This window comes from Lithobates pipiens, unplaced genomic scaffold (assembly GCF_037356315.1).
Source record: "Lithobates pipiens isolate NorthernLeopardFrog02 unplaced genomic scaffold, aLitPip1_a1.2 Scaffold_28, whole genome shotgun sequence".
Classification (NCBI taxonomy): domain Eukaryota; kingdom Metazoa; phylum Chordata; class Amphibia; order Anura; family Ranidae; genus Lithobates; species Lithobates pipiens.
The window spans coordinates 176,689,186-176,708,161 of record NW_027507789.1 but is presented as its reverse complement, the minus strand read 5'-3'; the positions used below and the strand labels follow the sequence as shown (position 1 = coordinate 176,708,161).

The 18,976-nt window shown below is 42.2% G+C and overlaps 1 protein-coding gene across 1 annotated transcript; it reads right to left on the bottom strand.

The window, feature by feature from the left end:
* Window positions 1–6,410: 6,410 nt before the first annotated feature.
* LOC143935845 (lysozyme C-like) lies at window positions 6,411–18,205 on the bottom strand. The gene is made up of 4 exons (XM_077459968.1): window positions 16,600–18,205; window positions 14,089–14,238; window positions 8,908–8,986; window positions 6,411–6,589 (listed from the first exon to the last, which is right to left on the bottom strand). The coding sequence occupies exons 1-4, from the start codon at window positions 16,727–16,729 to the stop codon at window positions 6,529–6,531; spliced, it is 420 nt and encodes a 139-aa protein (XP_077316094.1). The 5' UTR covers window positions 16,730–18,205; the 3' UTR covers window positions 6,411–6,528.
* Between the last annotated feature and the right edge of the window lie 771 nt (window positions 18,206–18,976).

Sequence of the window (18,976 nt, the reverse complement as noted above, 5' to 3'; positions counted from 1 at the left end):
TTGTGATTATTGGTCTTCTCTGCAGGTAGACTGGACTAGATTAACATGTAACATGTTGGGGGAAAGCCTGGAGAAGCATGAGGACTGAATGCATTTTTTAAGACTATTCGCATCTCCCTGTTGTGGTATGCTGGACTATGGGACACCGGGTCTCATCTCTCCTCTCATTCCACATCTCTTTGAACTTTGCCAGACTGTAATTTAAAGAGGCTCTTTGATTCCCTGCAAAGGTAAAGCATCGCATAGTAGTCCATTATGTGTCACTTACCTGGCACAGGAGCCAGCGAAGTCACCGCTGCCCCCTGTAGTCCAGAGCATCCATCTTCTCGGTGGGTCTCGCTGTTCCGTCGCTGTCATTCGACGAAGCTGCGATGATGTCACTCCCGCGCATGCGCAAGGGAGCCGCCACTCGCGCCATATCGCCATTGACAGCGGCGCGCTTAGTGCGCAGTGCCTGTATTTTGGCACACGGTTTAGGAGATATTTCTTGGACCTACAGGTAAGCCTTAATCTAGGCTTACCTGTAGGTCAAAGTGGTTTGTAAGGGTTTACAACCACTTTAAAGCTGGGTGCCCCCGCCTCCAAGGGATGGCAGCGGTACTGTATGTACATTTTTTTGCCTCTATTTATTTAGTAAACTGTTAATAGTCATTCATGGTGTGGACTCTTCCTTCTACTAACCTCTCTGTGGGGATGTCTCCTCAAAACAAAACTTGTGCCCAAGCGGTTAAGCTCCATTTGTATAACGCCTGCAGCAGTTCTGTACAGGACTGTTAACAGGTACTGGTTAAGCCAGGACAGGTCATCCCCCACAGGCATCCCTAAATGCTGGGAAATCTATGATGGTTTTTCAACCTAACTATGTAACTATAAAACTATATAATTTTCCCTCTATGATGTTTCAGTCTGTCTGGGCGTCTGGGAAAAATTCCAAAAATTGATTCACAGGGGCCAACATCAGATATCTGGGAGAAGGTGAAGGAGCAAGACATGAAGATCAACTAAAATTCTTCAGGATCCCCCCTCACCCCCCTCCAATCAGTATCACAGAGGGAAATTTGAGTCATCTAGCTGTGTGTATTCTTGGATCTCTTAACCACTTGGGTACCGCGCTATTGCCGAATGACGGCATTAGCGCGGACCTAGATTTCCAGGACTACGTCTATTGACGTCGTCCTGGTTACGAGCGGCCTGCGCGCCCCCTGAGGGGCGCACGCGGCGCGCTCTGTGATCGGCGAGTCCGTGAGACTCGCCTGATCACCGATCCGTGTAAGGGGTCGATCCCGACCCCTTATCACGTGATCAGCTGTCAGCCAATGACAGCTGATCATGTGATAGAACGGAGCCGGTAATCGGCTATTATTCCTCCTCGCGCTGACAGCGCGAGGAGAAAAAAAAAAGCCGATCACCGGCGGCCGTGATCGGGACATCAGTCCCGATCACGGCCAGCAATGAAAGGCACCACATGCCACCTGCCAGTGCCCACCTGCCTCCCGCAGTGCCATCCTGAAATATAACAAAGTAAAAGTAAGTGCCCCCCGTCTGTGCCCATAATGCCCACAGTGCCACCCCACAGTGCCACCCACAGTGCCACCCCACAGTGCCACCCCACAGTGCCACCCACAGTGCCACCCACAGTGCCACCCAATCTGCCTCAAAGGTGCTGCACCCCAGTGCCGCCCATCAGTGCCCAGCAGTGCCGCCCATCAGTGCCCAGCAGTGCCGCCCATCAGTGCCCAGCAGTGCCACCTATCAGAGCCACCTATCAGTGCCACCTATCAGTGCCCATCAGTCCCATCTATCTGTGGTACCTATCAGTGCCCATCCGTGCCACCCATCCGTGCCACCCATCCGTGCCACTTATCCGTGCCACCCATCCGTGCCATCTTATCTGTGCCCATCTTTGCCCATCAGTGCCGCCTTATCTGTGCCCATCGGTGCCGCCTTATCTGTGCCTATTAGTGCCGCCTTAACTATGCCTATCAGTGCCCACAAGTGCAGCCTATCAGTACCCACCAATGCAGCCTATCAGTGCCCACCAATGCAGCCCATCAGTGCCCACCAATGCAGCCTATCAGTGCCGCCTTATCAGCGCACTTCAATGAAGGAGAAAAATGACCCGTTTGCAAAATTTTATAACAAACTATTAAAACATGATTTTTTTTTTTTTTTTTGCATCTTTTTTTGTTTGTTTAGAAAAAAATAAAACTCCGAGCTGTAACTAAATACCACCAAAAGAAAGCTCTATTTGTGGGAAAAAAATGATAGAAATTTCATTTGGGTACAGTGTTGTATGCCCGCGCAATTGTCATTCAAAGTGCATCAGCGCTGAAAGCTGAAAATTGGTCTGGGACTGAGGGGGGTTTAAGTGCCCAGTAAGCAAGTGGTTAAGCTATTCAAGTCTATTTTTTGGCACAGCTTTGAAATACAATTGAGAATGCTGCTGAACTTGCTTTGAGCTCACAACCTAGTGGATGCAAGTGATAAATGTGTAAAGACCATGTATAATATTTTATATTTACCTAATATTACCAAGCAGTAGAATAATCTTTAAATGACCCTGTCACCAACAATAAAATACCAAATAAACCTCCATTGAGAAATCATCATCTGGAGTTTCATCATAGTAAGAGCTGTGATAATGTGGAATAGACTCCCTTCAGAGGTGGTTCTGGCCAGCTCAGTAGATTGCTTTAAGAAAGGACTGGATTCTTTCCTAAATGTACATAATATAACTGGGTACTAACATTTATAGGTAAAGGTGATCCAGGGAAAATCCAATTGCCTCTCTGGGAACAGGAAGGAATTTTTACCCCTGCTGTAGCAAATTGGATCCTGCTTTTCTAGGGGGGGGGTTTTCACCTTCCTCTGGATCAACTGTGGGTATAGGATTGGGTATATGGGATTGTATGATATTTTTTATTTTATGTTTTTTATGGTTGAACTAGATGGACTTATATCTTTTTTCAACCTGACTAACTATGTAAGAGTTGACTAGATTAGGATGATTGGAGTCCCAAAATAATGAGCATTAAAAAAATGGAAATTCAAAGTCCATTTACCAATTTAGAGACTAGCAACGAATTATATATCACTCTTTGTATGAGCTACAAAAAATTGGATTTATTTGTTAGGATGGTGGAAAAAACTATTTCAGATGTTAGCCAAATAAAGAGAAAAAGAAGATCTACCAAATATACATATAGACAAAAACAGGGCTTGAGGGAGTTACAGGAAAAGACTGACTTAACTATTAAATATGACAATAACCACTTGCTGATCACCTACCTGGGAAAATCTGTAATTTGTTCAACGTTAAATACGGGGGGGATATGGCTGCTGCTAGATGCCATAACCCCAGTATTTTCTTTTCCCTCAGGCACCGGACTTTCAGATAAAAGTGATCCCCGTGATTGATTTGCCGCAGGATCACTTTTTTGCTCCCCTTGCCACTTGTCATGATGTCATGATGTCACTTTCAGTTGTCAGGCCATGCAAACCTGTTTTTTTTTTTCTTAAAGTAAAGGATTAAAAAAAAATAAATCTTTTTGGACCTTTTGCTTTTAAGGGTAGACGTCTGAAAAAGAGCAATAATTCTAGCACTAGACCTCCTCTGTAACTCTAAGCTGGTAAAAAACATGTGAGATAAAAAATTGCAATAACTGCATTTTATTCTCTAGGGTCTCTGCTAAAAAAAAAAAAAAAAAATATATATATATATATATATATATATATATATATAGCCTGTTTCCTCAAAAATAAGCCGTACTCTGAAAATAAGACCTACAAGGACTTTAACTAGGGCTTATTTGGGGGGGTATGGCTTATATTGCAGCAATCACCGACAATCTTGCTAGGTCTTATTTTTGGGGAAACAGGGTATGTGTATATATATATATATATAGATATATATATATATATATATATATATATATATATATATATATATATATATATATATAATTTTTGGTGGTTCTAAGTAATTTTGTAGCAAAAAAATACGGATTTATACTTCTTAATCTTAAAAGAATTGAAAGCCATATCAAAGAACAAATTCACATTTTGTTGAATGAAAATCCTACTATTAAAACATTATAATCATTGCCCAATGTTTATCAACAGTAAGATTACCCACCAAGCAGACCAATAGTATCTGGTAACTAGAAATTAATAGAAAAGGTAAGCAATATTACCATATAAGGCCTTTTTCTGGCCCCACTCCTCATCACATTGTTTTTTGTACTGTGCAACCTCCCTCTCTTGCTCCAATGCATGTGTGGAATAGGCTGCAGTTAGGAATGGAAAGAGGCAAGGTTTGAACTAGTGTATGATCTAACCAGATTTCTCAAAGCAGAACTAAACCCATCAATATAATTTTTTCCCGAAACAGTGACATTCATGGTATGCCGTGAATGATAACTTTCAGGCCGCGTACACACGCGGGGACTGTTCGCTCAACTTTGTTCGTCAAACAGTTTCAGCGGACAGTCCGCTCAAAATTAGCATGGACGGACATGGCCACACACGACGTACGAACAGTTTGCTGAAACCGTGCGCGATGACGTGAACAGCACGTACGACGGGACTAGAAAACGACGTCCTATACACTGCAATGCAACCTTCGGCGTATAAATTCTTTCTGAGCATGCGCGGAACTTTGTTTGACGAACAAGCCTACACACGAGGGGACTGTTCGCTGAAACAAGGTTTCAGCAGACAGTTTTTCGGAAATTCCGAAAAACCTTGTTCAGCAGACTGTTCGCTGAAACTGTCCGCTGAAAGCCCACACACGAGCGGACTGTCCGCTGAAACACTGTTCAGCGGACAAAGTTGAGCGAACAGTCCCCGCGTGTGTACGCGGCCTCACAGTTGCTTGTGCTCTCAAGCGAAATGTCAACCATAAAATGGCTGGTGTCATCACTGATCACATGTGCAGCACCGTGGTAACTGCAGATCAAACAGAGGCTATGATAGGTTCCTTGGCAGTAAGAGATAGAAGGTTTTAGTTCCACTTTCAATGAGGCTATTACGAATAGGAGGAGGCCACCAGCAATTAGGAAAATTATCTAGCAGGACAGTCACAAAATGAATGTAAATGTTCCACAAACATTTATCTATTTCTGGTATTTATATAGAGCTGACATACTGTATTATGCCCCGTACACACGAGAGGGATTAAGTCTGACAGACCTCCAAAGGAGTTCCGCCGGAGTTCCGCCGGAGTTCCGACGGAGTTCTGGCGGACTTTTCGACCGAACGGACTTGACCACACACCATCACACCAAACTCCGACGGAGTCGAACGTGATGACGTACGACTGGATTCGACGTAGGAAGTTCCTAGACAGTAGCCAATAGCTGCCCTAGCGTCGGTTTTAGTCCGTCGGAGTAGCACACACACGAGCGGATTTTTCAAAGGGGACCGGGTCCGGCGGAGTTCCGTCGGGAAAATTTAAAGCATGCTTCATTTCTAAAGTCCGTCAGACTTTAGCTTCGCTAAAGTCCGTTGCAGCCCACACACGATCGGATAGTCCGCCGGACTCAGTCCGTCGGAGTTTGGATGTCGAAAAGTCCGCTCGTGTGTACGGGGCATTACGCCATTTTTCTTACAGCTTATATGGATCTATTCACAGGAGTCCCCATTAAAGATCAAAAACTCCCCTATCACATTTACACCCATTGGAGAATATTTGGAATAAAGACAACTTTTTTTTTTGGATAATAGGAGAGAATCTGAGTACATCTATACAGGCATAAGCAGGACATACAAACTCTCTGCAGACAGCATTCCTGGTAGGTTTCAAACACCAGACCTACAGGCAAGAGTGCGGTAGAATTAAACGATTTAAAATTGGGACACACTTAAAACACAAAACTGTATTGACCCAGCCAATCAATGCATCGCCTAACAGAGATCCTACTTCCAGCTGTGGTCAGGCCCAAAGTAATAGGAAAAAGCGCCTTGTGATAACACAGACTCAACCCTACGATGAACTGATTTTTCACAAAGTCTTATGCAGGCCATAGACAGTGCGAAAATCATTTCCTACAACCACTGGTTGGGGGAAAGGAATTTACACGATTTCCCAATCAACACAGACAGTTGTGCACATGGGAATCCTGATGGCGGGGGGTAGGCATCGGGCGGGGAAAGTTTTTTCCGCCAGGAGAAGACAGTTATTATTGCTAGCAGCTATAGCAGCCACTAGCGATAATCGCAAGTGGATTTCTGGCAGGCTGGTTGTACCCAAGTTGATCGATCATTGCTGCTGAACAAAGATTCAAACCATCTATAGCCGGCCTTAGTGGCTGTTTTAGGTGATGGGCAGTAAATGATATCCTATTTTATAGGAAAGATTTTTTAAATAAAACAGATACATTTCGAGAAAAAAAAAGCAAAGCATCCTGGAGTAGAATTTTTCACTTCAAGTTTATTTGGCAAAGTATGATGGATGTAGTTCGGGTAACAGACGCCACAACTGTATTCATTCAGCAAACATATCTTATCAACAGAGTGTATTGAGGGCAGTTAACATCCGGTGGTGTAGGAGTTAAGGTTTCGTCCTTTGCAATACTTTGTCCAGACGCTCCTGTCAAAAGAAGATTTTATGAGGTCATTTCAATTTGTGTGATGTTTTATGTATGGTTTACTTTTTGACTCTTAAGCCGCGTACACACGGGCGGACTGTCTGGCCAACTTAGTCCGTCGAAACACATTTCAGCGGACAGTCCGCTCGTGTGTGGGCTTCAGCGGACTTTTTCAGCGTGCAGTCTGGCGGACTAAGTATTTCGGAATTTCCGTAATATTGTCCGTCGTACTTTGGTTTCAGCGGACAATCCGCTCGTGAGTAGGCTAGTTCGACGGACTAAGTATGGCGCATGCTCAGAAAGGATTTACACGGCGAAAGGTTGAATTGCTGTGTATTGGACTTCCTATTTCTAGTGCCGTCGTACGTGCTGTACACGTCATCGTGCAAACTTTCGACGGACTGTTTGTGCATCCGTGTGTGGTCAAGTCCATTCATTCGAAAGTAGGATGGACTGTCCGTCGGATTGTCTGACGGACTAAGTTGGCCATACAGTCCGCCCATGTGTAAGCGGCTTTAGCCATCTCAATATGATGTAATAAATATAGTAAAATAGGCTAGGGTCATGTAAATATATAAAGACCCACCAGACAAAAGACTAGTTGTTGTCATAGAGTGCCAACCCTGGTTTAAAGTTAGGGAAGGGAAAAAGACAATAGAAGTAGGGCGTTAAGCTGTCAACTCCAGACATCTATACTGAAACACAAAAATAGCAAAATAGTATAATTTAATCATAAAAAAAACATAAGAACACATACATTTATGTACAAATAGAAATAATATAGTTCAGTAAGGGATCATGATAGTATAGCAAGTAAATGTAAACAAGCAATCAAAGCCGACATGTTTCGCAGTCAGTTAGACATATCTTCTTGCTTCTTCAAGGCTGCATTACTTCTTGCTTAAATCAAAGATCTGTTCACAAAAAGGACAGTTTATACATAAACAGGTCGATATATAATACATGTAAGTGTGAGAGGAAAACTGGAGGGGGGAAGAGGAAGAAGCGGAGGGAGGGGAGTAGGGGGAGAGGGAAAATACACTGACATGTATTATATATAGACCAGCCTTGAAGAAGCGGATATGTCTAACTGACTGCGAAACATGTCGGCCTTGATTGCTTGTTTACATTTACTTGCTATACTATCGTGATCCCTTACAGATCTATATTGTTTCTATTTGTACAAATATGTATGTGTTCTTACGAATTTTTCTATGAATAAATGATGCTAATTTATTATTTTTGCGTTTCAATATGGATGTTTGGAGTTGGCTGCTTAACTCCCTACTTCTATTGTCTTTTTTCCCCATGTAATAAATAGATGTGCAATTTGTGATCGGAATGCAAGTTTTTTTGTACCGGGCACTCTTGGGCCAGTATATACCACTAAAACCCCTTGCACACTAGCCATGTCTTGTCCAATAACATTAGTTTTTGCAGCATTTAAATAGCAGAGCTTTCCAGACCCTTATTAGACCTATGGAGGGCCAGATGTAAACAGACTTCCATCTGTTTTCGTCCAATTACCTGCTATCAAAGTAATGTAAACATGTATGCTTACATCTGGCCGTCATAGACTAACATAAACTTCCAATCAGGTCCTCCTGAAAACTGACAGGTGGACCCGATCGGACCACTTGTGTGAAAGGACCAGACAGCTCTAATTCACATAGTCTGTAAATGTTACATTGTTACACACTCAGTAAATGAGGCATCCTTGGAGAAGAACTCCAGCCAAAGGTACCAAAATAAAAATCAATAACCCATATATTAATAACTCAGCCTTTGCTGTAAATTGCCCTTTCACTTCCGAGACTTCCCCTACAAACCATACAATATATCTCCCAGTAGCCAGCATCAGGAGACCCCTCCTTCAACAGAAGATCCCTTCCAGCAACAACTGACCCCCAAGCAACATAAGAACCCAACAAGAGATCCCCCTCCAGCAAACACAGATGGCCTTTAACAATAGATCCTCCAGCACAGTCCATCACCTCTTGTCATTACATACATTTAGTGCTGGAGGTGCCAGAACTGCATTCCCTTGCATTCCACCACTGAAAAAAAGCCCTGCTTACACTGCTTCCTCTCAAAACATATTTATTGGTATTTTAATAAATACAGATGGCTATTCATTTGTATAATTTATATCTAAGTATATGTCTATGTAGCATTAAATCGTGATTCCAGTGGCTCCTTTTGCCCTGGTTGACTTGAGTCCATACTTTGAGAGGTGCTACTAAAAGTCTTTAACAAAAGCCAAATTATAAAAGAGGGTAGTGCTCTCTCGGAGTGATCTTTAATACAGAACATAACTTACCAGGCACCCAGTCCATTTGGATCTCTCACAATTCTCTTTAGACATCTTACATCATCTGAAAGATCTCTGTCCAGTAGGCCTAAACATATAACACACACATAAAAATTTAATGTTATTATTGTTTTTAGTTTTAGTTTTTATTTAAACGTGTGCAATGATAACAATGAGAAGTCAATGTCTTACAACATGCAGAGTGAACATTTCAAGTGCACACAAGATATTCTCATAATACATCAAGTAGAAAGTACAGTGGTGCAAACAGAATAATTCACAAAAAAAAGGCAAGCATGAGATACAACCATGCATTTATAAAATTGGAAAGTTGGTTGAAACTTGCAAGGGACCACACTGGTAATCCATCATAGAGGTTTTTTACACAGAGGTAACCTACAATTCCCAAGTAGTGACAGCAAGATGCAAACCAGGACAACAAGGGAGACGTTACACAAACAATTGGGGAACTCGATAAAAAAAGTTCCAGCCTGGACCATGCAGTTCAGATTTGTATTATTTTTTTGTGAGAGGGACAGGATGAGAGGGAAGAAACAAAATTAGGGAGAAGACTACCGCTGTGGTAATGGGAGAAACAGAGGCGAGTCAATCAACTCAATGTGAGAGGTGGGCAGGCCAGTTTACAAATATTGGAGGTGTTCATCAGAGAAACAGAAGAGGTCCCCATGGAACTGCCTGGTCTTATGTTCCTCAGATTAGTCTCGAAGAGTAGAAGTCAGGTTTTCCATGTATTCAATGTCATTCACTCTGGCTAGCCATTGGGGAAGACTGCTGTTTCAATACACTAGGGATACAAGCTCTGGTGGCATTTAGAAGGTGTTAAAGCAAAGATTTATGGTACCATTTCCCAGAGAGAGCTGTAAGGTTAAGTAGAACTGCCTCAGAATTGTCTTGGAGAGAGATGTCTGTAAAATTATGAATAAGTTGGAAGACTGGCTGCTAAAAAGGGTGTAGACCCGGGCAATCCCAAAAGATATGAAGGAGCATGCCTGCATGAGAGCCACATCTCCAACTTTGGTTGCATTGCTGAAGGAATAATTTAGCAAGGACCAAAGGTGTCCTGTACCAATGAGTCACTATCTTGTATGTTGTATGTACCAAATTGGTACTTGCTACACAACGAAGATTGCCGACCTGGCAAGCAAAGGGGGATCCAAAGGCGTATGGAGATCGAACAAGAATTTGTGTAATGCAGAGAGAGATTTACAAATCGGGTCATCTCCTAGACATACTGTAGTTCTTCAAAGAAGTGAAGTTTCCTGTGGGAGAGCACAGGTCTGGGTAACGTTCCGAAAGTGCGATAGTTGGAGAGCCCTCCAATAGTCTGGAGATGGGGAGGCAGAACCTGTGAGCAAGTCCCTGATGGAAATCCACCCCTGAGGCTGAGGATTTAGAAAGTCATGTTCTTTTTTCTCGCTGGCAGGACTCTGAACTGGGCCCTCATGGAGAGGGATTGTTTGGCAGTTGGAAGTCTTTTGTCTTACTATTAACTTTTTTTTATCAGCAATACATTTCGTATTGGTCATTGAGAGATTTACTAAAACTGGAGAGTGCAAACCTGTTTGCAGCTCTGCATGGAAACCAGTCAGCTTTCAAGGTTTTTTGCACTAGGCTTAATTAAAGAAGCTGAAGTTAGAAGCTGATTGGCTACCATGTACATCTGCACCAGATTTTCCACTTTCCGGTTTTAGTAAATCAACTCCTATGACTTGAAGATGAATGGCAGTTGATGGGGTAGGTCTGGAAACAAGGCCCTTAGTAACAAAGTGAATCTAAAAACACTTGAAGGACGGTCGCCTGCCACATAATGGTAATGGCATCTTGTGGTATCTGCTCTTAGGTTGGACTTTTTCAAAATGTAAAATACTAATAAGGTTGGCAGGAACACTACATATTGTCAATCCTATAAAAATAAAGGTCTAACTCCAGCGATAACTGATTATCTGTTGAGGTAGGGACAGGTTAAAACTTCTCAGATTTTGTGTCCCTAATGGGGAAGTGATACCAATTCTCTAAGGAACAACTTCTATAACTACTGATAATGGGCTCATTGCTGTCAGTGCCTTCCTGTCTTGATGACATATGCATCCCGCACCTCCTATTCTGGTGTCACAGTAACTGCAAGGGAGTGATACATTTTTGGGGGTCACAAACACAAAATAAAATTCTGTCTTAAATTTGAATTATTCTTCTCTTTTATCAAAACTGGAAAAAAATAGGCCTTTGCTGAACACTTAATGTGTATGCATAGTCAACATTTTTGTTAGCCTTTGATAGAGTAAGGAAGCATAGGAACCCCTGCCATTTTGTTTTTGCTGTGTATGTCTAAGTAGATTCCCTCCTACTGTTTGTGCTTGTGACCATTGTTAATGAGTCAAAATGTGAGGGCAAATCCAAAATTGTACAGTTGTCACCAGAACAAGATGTAAGGGGAAAACTTTCAGTGGCAATAAAAACTGTGTAGGAGGGCAAGTCCCTTTACATCAGATTTCCTCTTGTTTTCTGTTGGGTCTCCAGTACAGTAAATGGGGGGAAATCTCTCCAATGTGACCCAGGCTGCAAAAAATAAACCAGTTTAAGAGATTGTAGCTACTCATTACTCTAAAATTAAGATTTTTGGGTATGACTTAGCACACACATGGTGAATGCTTAAGCGCCCAACACTACTTAGGGACCTAAGTCTTCCAATCAGTACATTTTGCCAGATGGGGAAAAATACTAAAATTATCTAGCCCCTAAAGCTCCCAGGGACTTTCCAATCCCTGCTTCTAAAGGCATTTTGGAGCTTCCCAATGTTAGGATGCCATAGACCACGAGACCATCTGGTGCCATGGTAAAGCCAGGACACAGTTGAGGAAGAGCAACTATCCTGCTCTAAAGCCAAAGAGTATTCAATCAGATATGCCCGTCAGGTACAACAACAATTACTTACTGTGACTGATATGAAACTTCTTGCAGGAAAACTCAAGACTACACTGTTTGCAGCTATAACAGGGTGCTGGTCTGAGCTACAAGCCATGTCCTCTGGAGTTGATACCATTGTCAAAGCCAGCAAAAAGGCATCCCTATCTCTAATCTCCAACAATTAAGAGATCTCTATACCTCTCATTTGATAACTTTCAATAGCCACCTGGAGAACCTGGACAATCAGGGCAGTTGACATAATATACAAGCCAGAATGGTTTCCAGCAATATCTCATAATTCTTCCCTGATGTACAGTAGCTGAACAGTACTGGCAATGTACTTAAAGCAGAACTTCAGTCATTTTTTTTTCCATCTATTAAATATTCTGTCCTTGTTGGTAACTTTGGATAGTAAAACATTTTTTTTTCTGCTAGTAAATACCTTATACAGCCCACATCCTGTTTCTTGTCTGGTAAAAAAGCCTAGGCTTATGACAGCATGCACAGCTCTCTCTCTCACTCGCATGAGCGTTTGCCAGGAAGGGAGGTGAAGGTGAGTCATAAGAGGGCCAATGAGAGCTGCAGAGCTGGTGGTGTGTGTCTGTGTAAATCCAGGAAGTGAACAGGCAGCAGATTCAGCTGCCCACAGTTAAAGCGGTAGTAAACCCGCAAATTTTTTTTTTTTTTTAAACCTGCAAAGCAAAAGGCATAATGAGCTAGTATGCTCCGCATACTAGCTCATTATGAAATACTTACCTTAGAACGAGGCCCCGACATCTGGCCCGATCCACGCCGAGGGAGCCGACATGCTCCCTCGTGGGTTTCTTTCGGGTATCGCGGCTCCGGCGCTGCGAGTGGCCGGAGCCGCGATATCGTCACTCCCGCGCATGCGCGCGGGAGATTTCATTCCGGCCGGTCGGCTACTGCCAGATTTTCAGGCCGAGAATCCCCTTGTGCGCATGCGCCGCTGCAGTCAGTGGCGCATACCGAGGGGAATATCTCCTAAACCGTACAGGTTTAGGAGATATTTCTTTTACCTACAGGTAAGCCTTATTATAGACTTTCATGTAGGTAAAAGTTAAAAAATTGAGTATACAACCGCTTTAAAGTGGTTGCAGCCAGACTCAGTGGAGCATATTTGGAAAGTTCAGAATCAAAGTATATATAAAATAATATGCAAAATGGTTTGAGGGAAGCTCCAGAATGGCAAAGATGTTTTTATTACAAATTATTAAGCAGACTGCAGTTCCTTTTTAAGTACACATGTGGATGTTGCATACTGTGTGAGAAGCACTAGAAGTCTTGCTATTCACAAGATGAGTCACTTTTACAAGAGCCCAGATTTCAGAGAATTTGCTAGTTATTCACTTCTGTTATTTGTTTCTAATGAGGCTGATGTGTTTTGCTGTGTTTCTTTACAACACAATAATAGTACTTTTCAGAATGATTGAATCTTGGTCTCTGTAAATTCTAATCTTCCATCATAGGTTGTGAGAATTTATTGACAGGAAGACTGGGAGGTACATCACATTTCTACAACCATGATATTCAGCAAGTCTGGTTATGACGTTCGGTTGCTTGCTTGTAGGCATGTACAGTCTACTTTATCCACTGCAGGTGATCCTCAACCGCAGCAGCTTTGCAGAGGAAGAAGAAGTCAAGGGGAACATGGTTCCTCTATGGTTCCCCGGGTCACTGGGGAAGCTATTCAAATGGATGCTGCTGCCCCATGTGACTCTGTTAGCCATTTTGGGTCAGGCAGAGACTATTTAAAGCTCTGGCTCCCAGGCTTGGTGGGAATTTCGCATGTGGGTAGTGTAGGGACGTGTCACCCATCTCATAGGGACAGTGACAAGCAGCAGGTAGAGGTTCAAGCCAGGTAAAGAAAGGAGAGGGACACACCATCCTTCCTGCAGACCTCCCCATTTAGGTATGGGCTGGCCAGGCCACATTCTGCCCCTCAAGACAGACGCTGTTGGCACATCTGAGATCTGCTCTGATACACTTTTCTGTTGCATGCCAAGAGTGTTTCCGGTTGGGTGTCTTCCTGCCAGGGTTGGTGTGAAAACTAGATTAAAGTTCTGTTCTCTGTGGGTTTACTGCCAACAAACCATGCTGCACCTGTCCACATTTTACTAAAAGTAACTGAAAATCAATATTTTTTTGTAAATATACCCTAGTTTAGGATAATGGAATAGGCCATGAGCAAAATATCAGCAGTTAAGGTGTTACCATTATTATCCTTATACATTAATTACACATTACCATAACAAGATGTTCCACATAGATTTTTGCGCCCAGAGGTGTAGCCATCGTCACACCACCAGTAACTGTTGATCTGGAAGATGCCATATTCAGAGGGACTTCTGTTCAAGGTGTGATCATAGTAACTGGCATAATGAACCAAACACATATCTAAAAAATATATATATATATATATTTTACTTCTGAGTGTTTAGAAGAACTTTGGTGAAACACAAAACCTTTACTAATTGCCATTATATATAACGTATTAACAATTATGTTTCCATTTGTGACGCTGGTAAATTTCTAATAATAGCTAATATGCTTAAAGCGTTTTTTTTCCAGAACAAAGACAAGTACTTACATTGAATGAGATGTATCCCTTGTGCTGGTGACTGCTCTCTTCCTTTAACTCTTCAGTCCTCTACATCCCCTGCATACCCCTTCAGTCCTCTACATCCTCTGTATACTCTCTCAGTGCTGCATAGGTTAATACAAGCTGCTAGACCTGGGTTAGACACTCATCAAGTGTGCCGACTACGCCCCCCTTTCTGCCCCCTCCTCCATTCATAGAAGCTGTACTATAGTCTCTATTAATGAAAATATTCCTATGAATAGAATGAATGAATCTATGAATGGGTGGATGGATGAAATGTCTGCTGCCTCCTCCATTCATAGAGCATTTTCATTATGGGAAGAGATAGTACAGCTTTTATTAAGTCTATTATTAAGTCCAAGTCTTTAAGGTACTTTTGGCTTCTCTTAAAAACTAAACAAAGTAGGACATAAAGGGAGAGGAACAATCCTGGAACAGGAAAGATAAATAAAATAAATGAATTCCCTAATATATACACCAGGATGACATCCTTCCTGATCATATTACCCTAACAATACAACTGTAACCAAAAACATAATGAACTGGCCTAGGTGCCTAGACTATTCAGCTTCAAGCTCACAACTTACAATACTGTTGTGGTTCCTAACGTGCCATGCAAACAGCCAGGCATGGTCACGCCCTAAGTGGCTCAAGGAGTTATTGAACCCATGACTTTCTGTGTACTGCTCCTGCTGTATTGCCTCTGAGCCACACCTCAGTTAATTATTTAGTCTGGTTTTCAGCTATGCCTTGTCCTGCATGCAGCACTGAAGGCTATACTCTGGATCTTGCTTTGTAAATAGTCATTCCTGGTTCAGCTGAGGCAGTTTATCAAATTAGCTGGGTATAAAACACTGCCTCACTCTGAGGGTTGTGTCAGTTCATTGTCTCTTGTAGTGTCAAAGGTGCCTGGTCTCCTGTGTTCTTATTTTCAATTTTCAGTGTTCCAAGACTGATCCTGGCTTCTGACCCTGTCTCGGTTCATCCTTAACTCTAACTTCTGGAATCCTTGACTACGGCTTCACCTCTACAATCCTTTGGTAAATTCCCTGTCAAGCCCCCGTGCTCAGATTCACAGCCCAGGTAACCTTTTACCTAGTTGCCGTAGGCTGTGGGTATTTGCAAGGGTGAGCATACATCTCTGCACTATGGACTTCAACTAAGGTAAGCCATTACAAATACACATTATTACAAGTATAAACATCTCCCAATAGTTTGCTAGGAGACAAAGGTGTGTTAATTAGCACAATTAACAATGGGTGAAAGACCCTTCAGTCTAGTAGAAAACAGGAGACCCAGGGCTTTCTAGATCTCATTAATCAGCTTTCACATACATCTACTATGAGTCCCACACTGGGAGAGACCATCATGGCCTCCTTAATAATGTCCTTTTGCATTACATAACAAAATATCTTCCTAAATGCTTGTAGCTTCCTCAAATGCCAGGGCCCATAGTCAGTAGGCTAGAGACTAGCATTCAATCTCCTCCAAAAGCCTCTTACTACTACTTCTCAGGATCTGAGCTTGAACAGAACTATTTAGATCAGACCAAAATTGAGGGACAAATGAGGAAAGAGGGACTTTTTTTCACAATCAGGGACAGCCCCTCGAAAATCAGGGACAGTTGGGAGCTATGTTCACAGAGCCAACAGAATTTTAGCTACAACCAGTAAGTTTTGGCACTGACTTTGATTATGTAAGCTTTGTAAAGGTAAGGGGTAAAGGTCCACTTAAGCTGAATTCCAGACAGATATTAAAGACACAAATGAATGCTGCTCTGAATTTGTTAATACACCATTAAATCTATTTAATTTAAATACAGGCAGTGTGAGTACCTGCATTAGACTTGGTATCAGTCTCCGGCAGTCCCTATAAGGCAGAGCTTAGACTGGGATAGGAGGAAGCAGCACAAGAAGCTAATTAGGTATGTTACAATGCTTATGTGATCACAAGAAGCATGCTGAGAGGAAAAGAGAGCAAAGTGACAGAGAGATGGGCTCACTGGTCTGCTGCTCCTTTTTAATGACTAATTCTATGTTCTGTGTTTTTATCTATAAGTACACTTATATAAGGCTTTAAAACAGAGAATCTCAAAGAGAAATTTGTATTTGCATGAGTAGAGAAGGATTGACCAAATTACAAAAAACAATACTTACAATCTCCGAGAGTGTAGCCTTTAATGCCAATAACGTTACCGCGTTTTATGGCATTCATCACTGTACATTTGTGCAGTGCCCAGGTGCCAGCAACAAGGGCAACCAGAATGAACAGAGTACAAACCTTCATCCTGAAAATAGTTTGAGGAGCACCGAAGCTTTCCCTATTTATAGTAAAAAAAATGGTGACACAATGCAGGCGATAAGCGATAAGCACATTCAAAGTAAACAAGACACGGGGATGTCATCATTTATACTATTCTGGGTCTCCAGACTGGAATATAAAACATTTCTGGAAATAATTCTGATTAGTTGCATTACCTGCCAGAAAATGAAGTTGTGCAATTAGAAATATTTGCCATTAGCAAACAAGCAATACACATTACATGAAGGTTTTCTGTGTAAGTGTATTTTTTTGAAATTAAAGGAAATATTAGTTATACACCCATATAAATATTCCTAAATACTAGAATATGAGTATTAATTACCATATGGTCAAAGGGGGAGAGCAAAGGGGGCGGGACTTTAAATAAAGTGCGAAATTGCAATAGAATAAATTGGTGAACATTTGGGAAAATGTAATGAGTACCCTGCATGTACCCTGTGTGGGGTTCTTTTTATTACCCCACCTCTGTTTCATGTCTGCAATCATTATTTTATTATAATTATACCCTTCTCATTTTAGTTATCGCACACGGTTGCTCCTGACGAGTGGCGGAAATGCCACGAAATGCATAGAGCTACCAAAGTTGTGTTTTTTTATAATTGTACCCAAGTTTCTACAGCTGTCATACACAACCAACTCTACAGAATATTGAGGATACCCATTATGCAGGCATTATTCTATGTTTTATGGTTTTACATTAACTTCAATTTGGTGTACTGTGGAATTTTACAATGTTCATATTATTGGGTATATATATATATGCTGATATCATGTATTGCCAGTATCTTTTATCAACTGTAACTGATATAACTATGTGTATGCTATACTTTTTATGAACCCATACAATTTTCCCAATTGTTCAACAATTTATTCTATTGCCACCCCATTGCTCTCCCCCTTTGATTATTATAGGGATGGAAATACATGACCTTACCAGGCCAAGTTTTCACTTAAAGTCCCAAGGGATGGAAATAGATGGCCTTACCAGGCCATATTTCCACTTAAAGTCCTTTAACCTTCCTCTTATTTACTAATTACCATATGGGTTAAAGTACACCTATAATTTAGTAATAATCATAACGTTATTAAAATAATAGTACAGTGCGCCTTCACTGAACACTTATTTAAAGCTCAATTCTAGGCAAACTTCAAGGGTGAATTGCTCGTTTTGGTCTCGGCGAACCTACCCAATCTTCTGCTCCTCTCAACCGCATCTTCTCCCCTAAGTTCCAGCGGTCTAGGGTCCTGACTACATCAAAACAAAGGCAGAATCCATAGCTCTGCTGCACTAGATGTGAGGACGTCAAGGGGCAGCTCCCCGTCAGAGCATGGGGAGCGTCATCTGCCAGGGAGCAGAAGATCAGGTAAGTAAAATGTTTTTCCCCTCCCATAAACAAAACAAGCTGTTAATCCTAGCAGTGAGGGTGCAGCTCCACTGCAAGTGATATGTTTTCCTTAAATCGTTAAGGCCCTGGCTCCCAGGCTTGTTGCGCAATTCACATGTGTGTAGTGTAGAGACATATCACCTGTCTGACAGGGACAGTGATTAGTGGCAGGGAGAGGTTCCAGTCAAGTAGGGATAGGATAGAGACATTCCACCCTTCTGGAGACCTCCCCATTTGGGCTTGGACCGGCCAGGTCACATTCTGATCCTCAAGACAAATGCTATTGGCATAACCGAGACCTGCTCTGCTACACATTGCTACATATTGCTGGTATTGCCATGAGTGTTCCTGGTTGGGTTTCTTGTGTATTACTGAATTATGCATTAATAAAAGTTCTGTTCTTTGCAGTTGTGTGTTTATTGTCGCTGCAACATTCTGCACCTCCCCACATCAAGTTTTTACAAATTAAAGCATAACTTAGCTGTATCTGAGCACCACAAATTTAAAATGAAATGTAGCACCCTCTACTTGGGTAGGTGCTAGATAAGGGTTTTTGTGAGAGTAGGTAAATTTAAGCAGGCCTAGCTGGAAGTTGTCGGGTGGAAGAACTGGAGATAGAGTACTAGAGTATCAGGGCCTTTCAGGGAGCTCCCCAGTCTGGGAAGGGTTACCTTGGGCCTGGGCTCAGGTGCGGGATGGAGCCCTCCAGGAAATTGCGGAGGTTCTGGACAGAAGGCACAGGAGGAGCAAAGAGGACAGCAGGAGCTAGTACTGCCGGGCAAGTCTTTAGGAGGGAACCACTGGTAGCAGCCAGGAGGGCTGGTAA

Excerpts from the sequence above, each read along its gene's own strand:
- LOC143935845 (XM_077459968.1), bottom strand. The coding sequence starts at position 16,729 with ATGAAGGTTTGTACTCTGTTCATTCTGGTTGCCCTTGTTGCTGGCACC. Across the intron at positions 8,987-14,088 it reads ATGTGGAACATCTTGTTATG|GCCTACTGGACAGAGATCTT; the intron begins GTAATGTGTAAT and ends TTATATGTTTAG. Across the intron at positions 6,590-8,907 it reads CCAAATGGACTGGGTGCCTG|GAGCGTCTGGACAAAGTATT; the intron begins GTAAGTTATGTT and ends TTCTTTTGACAG.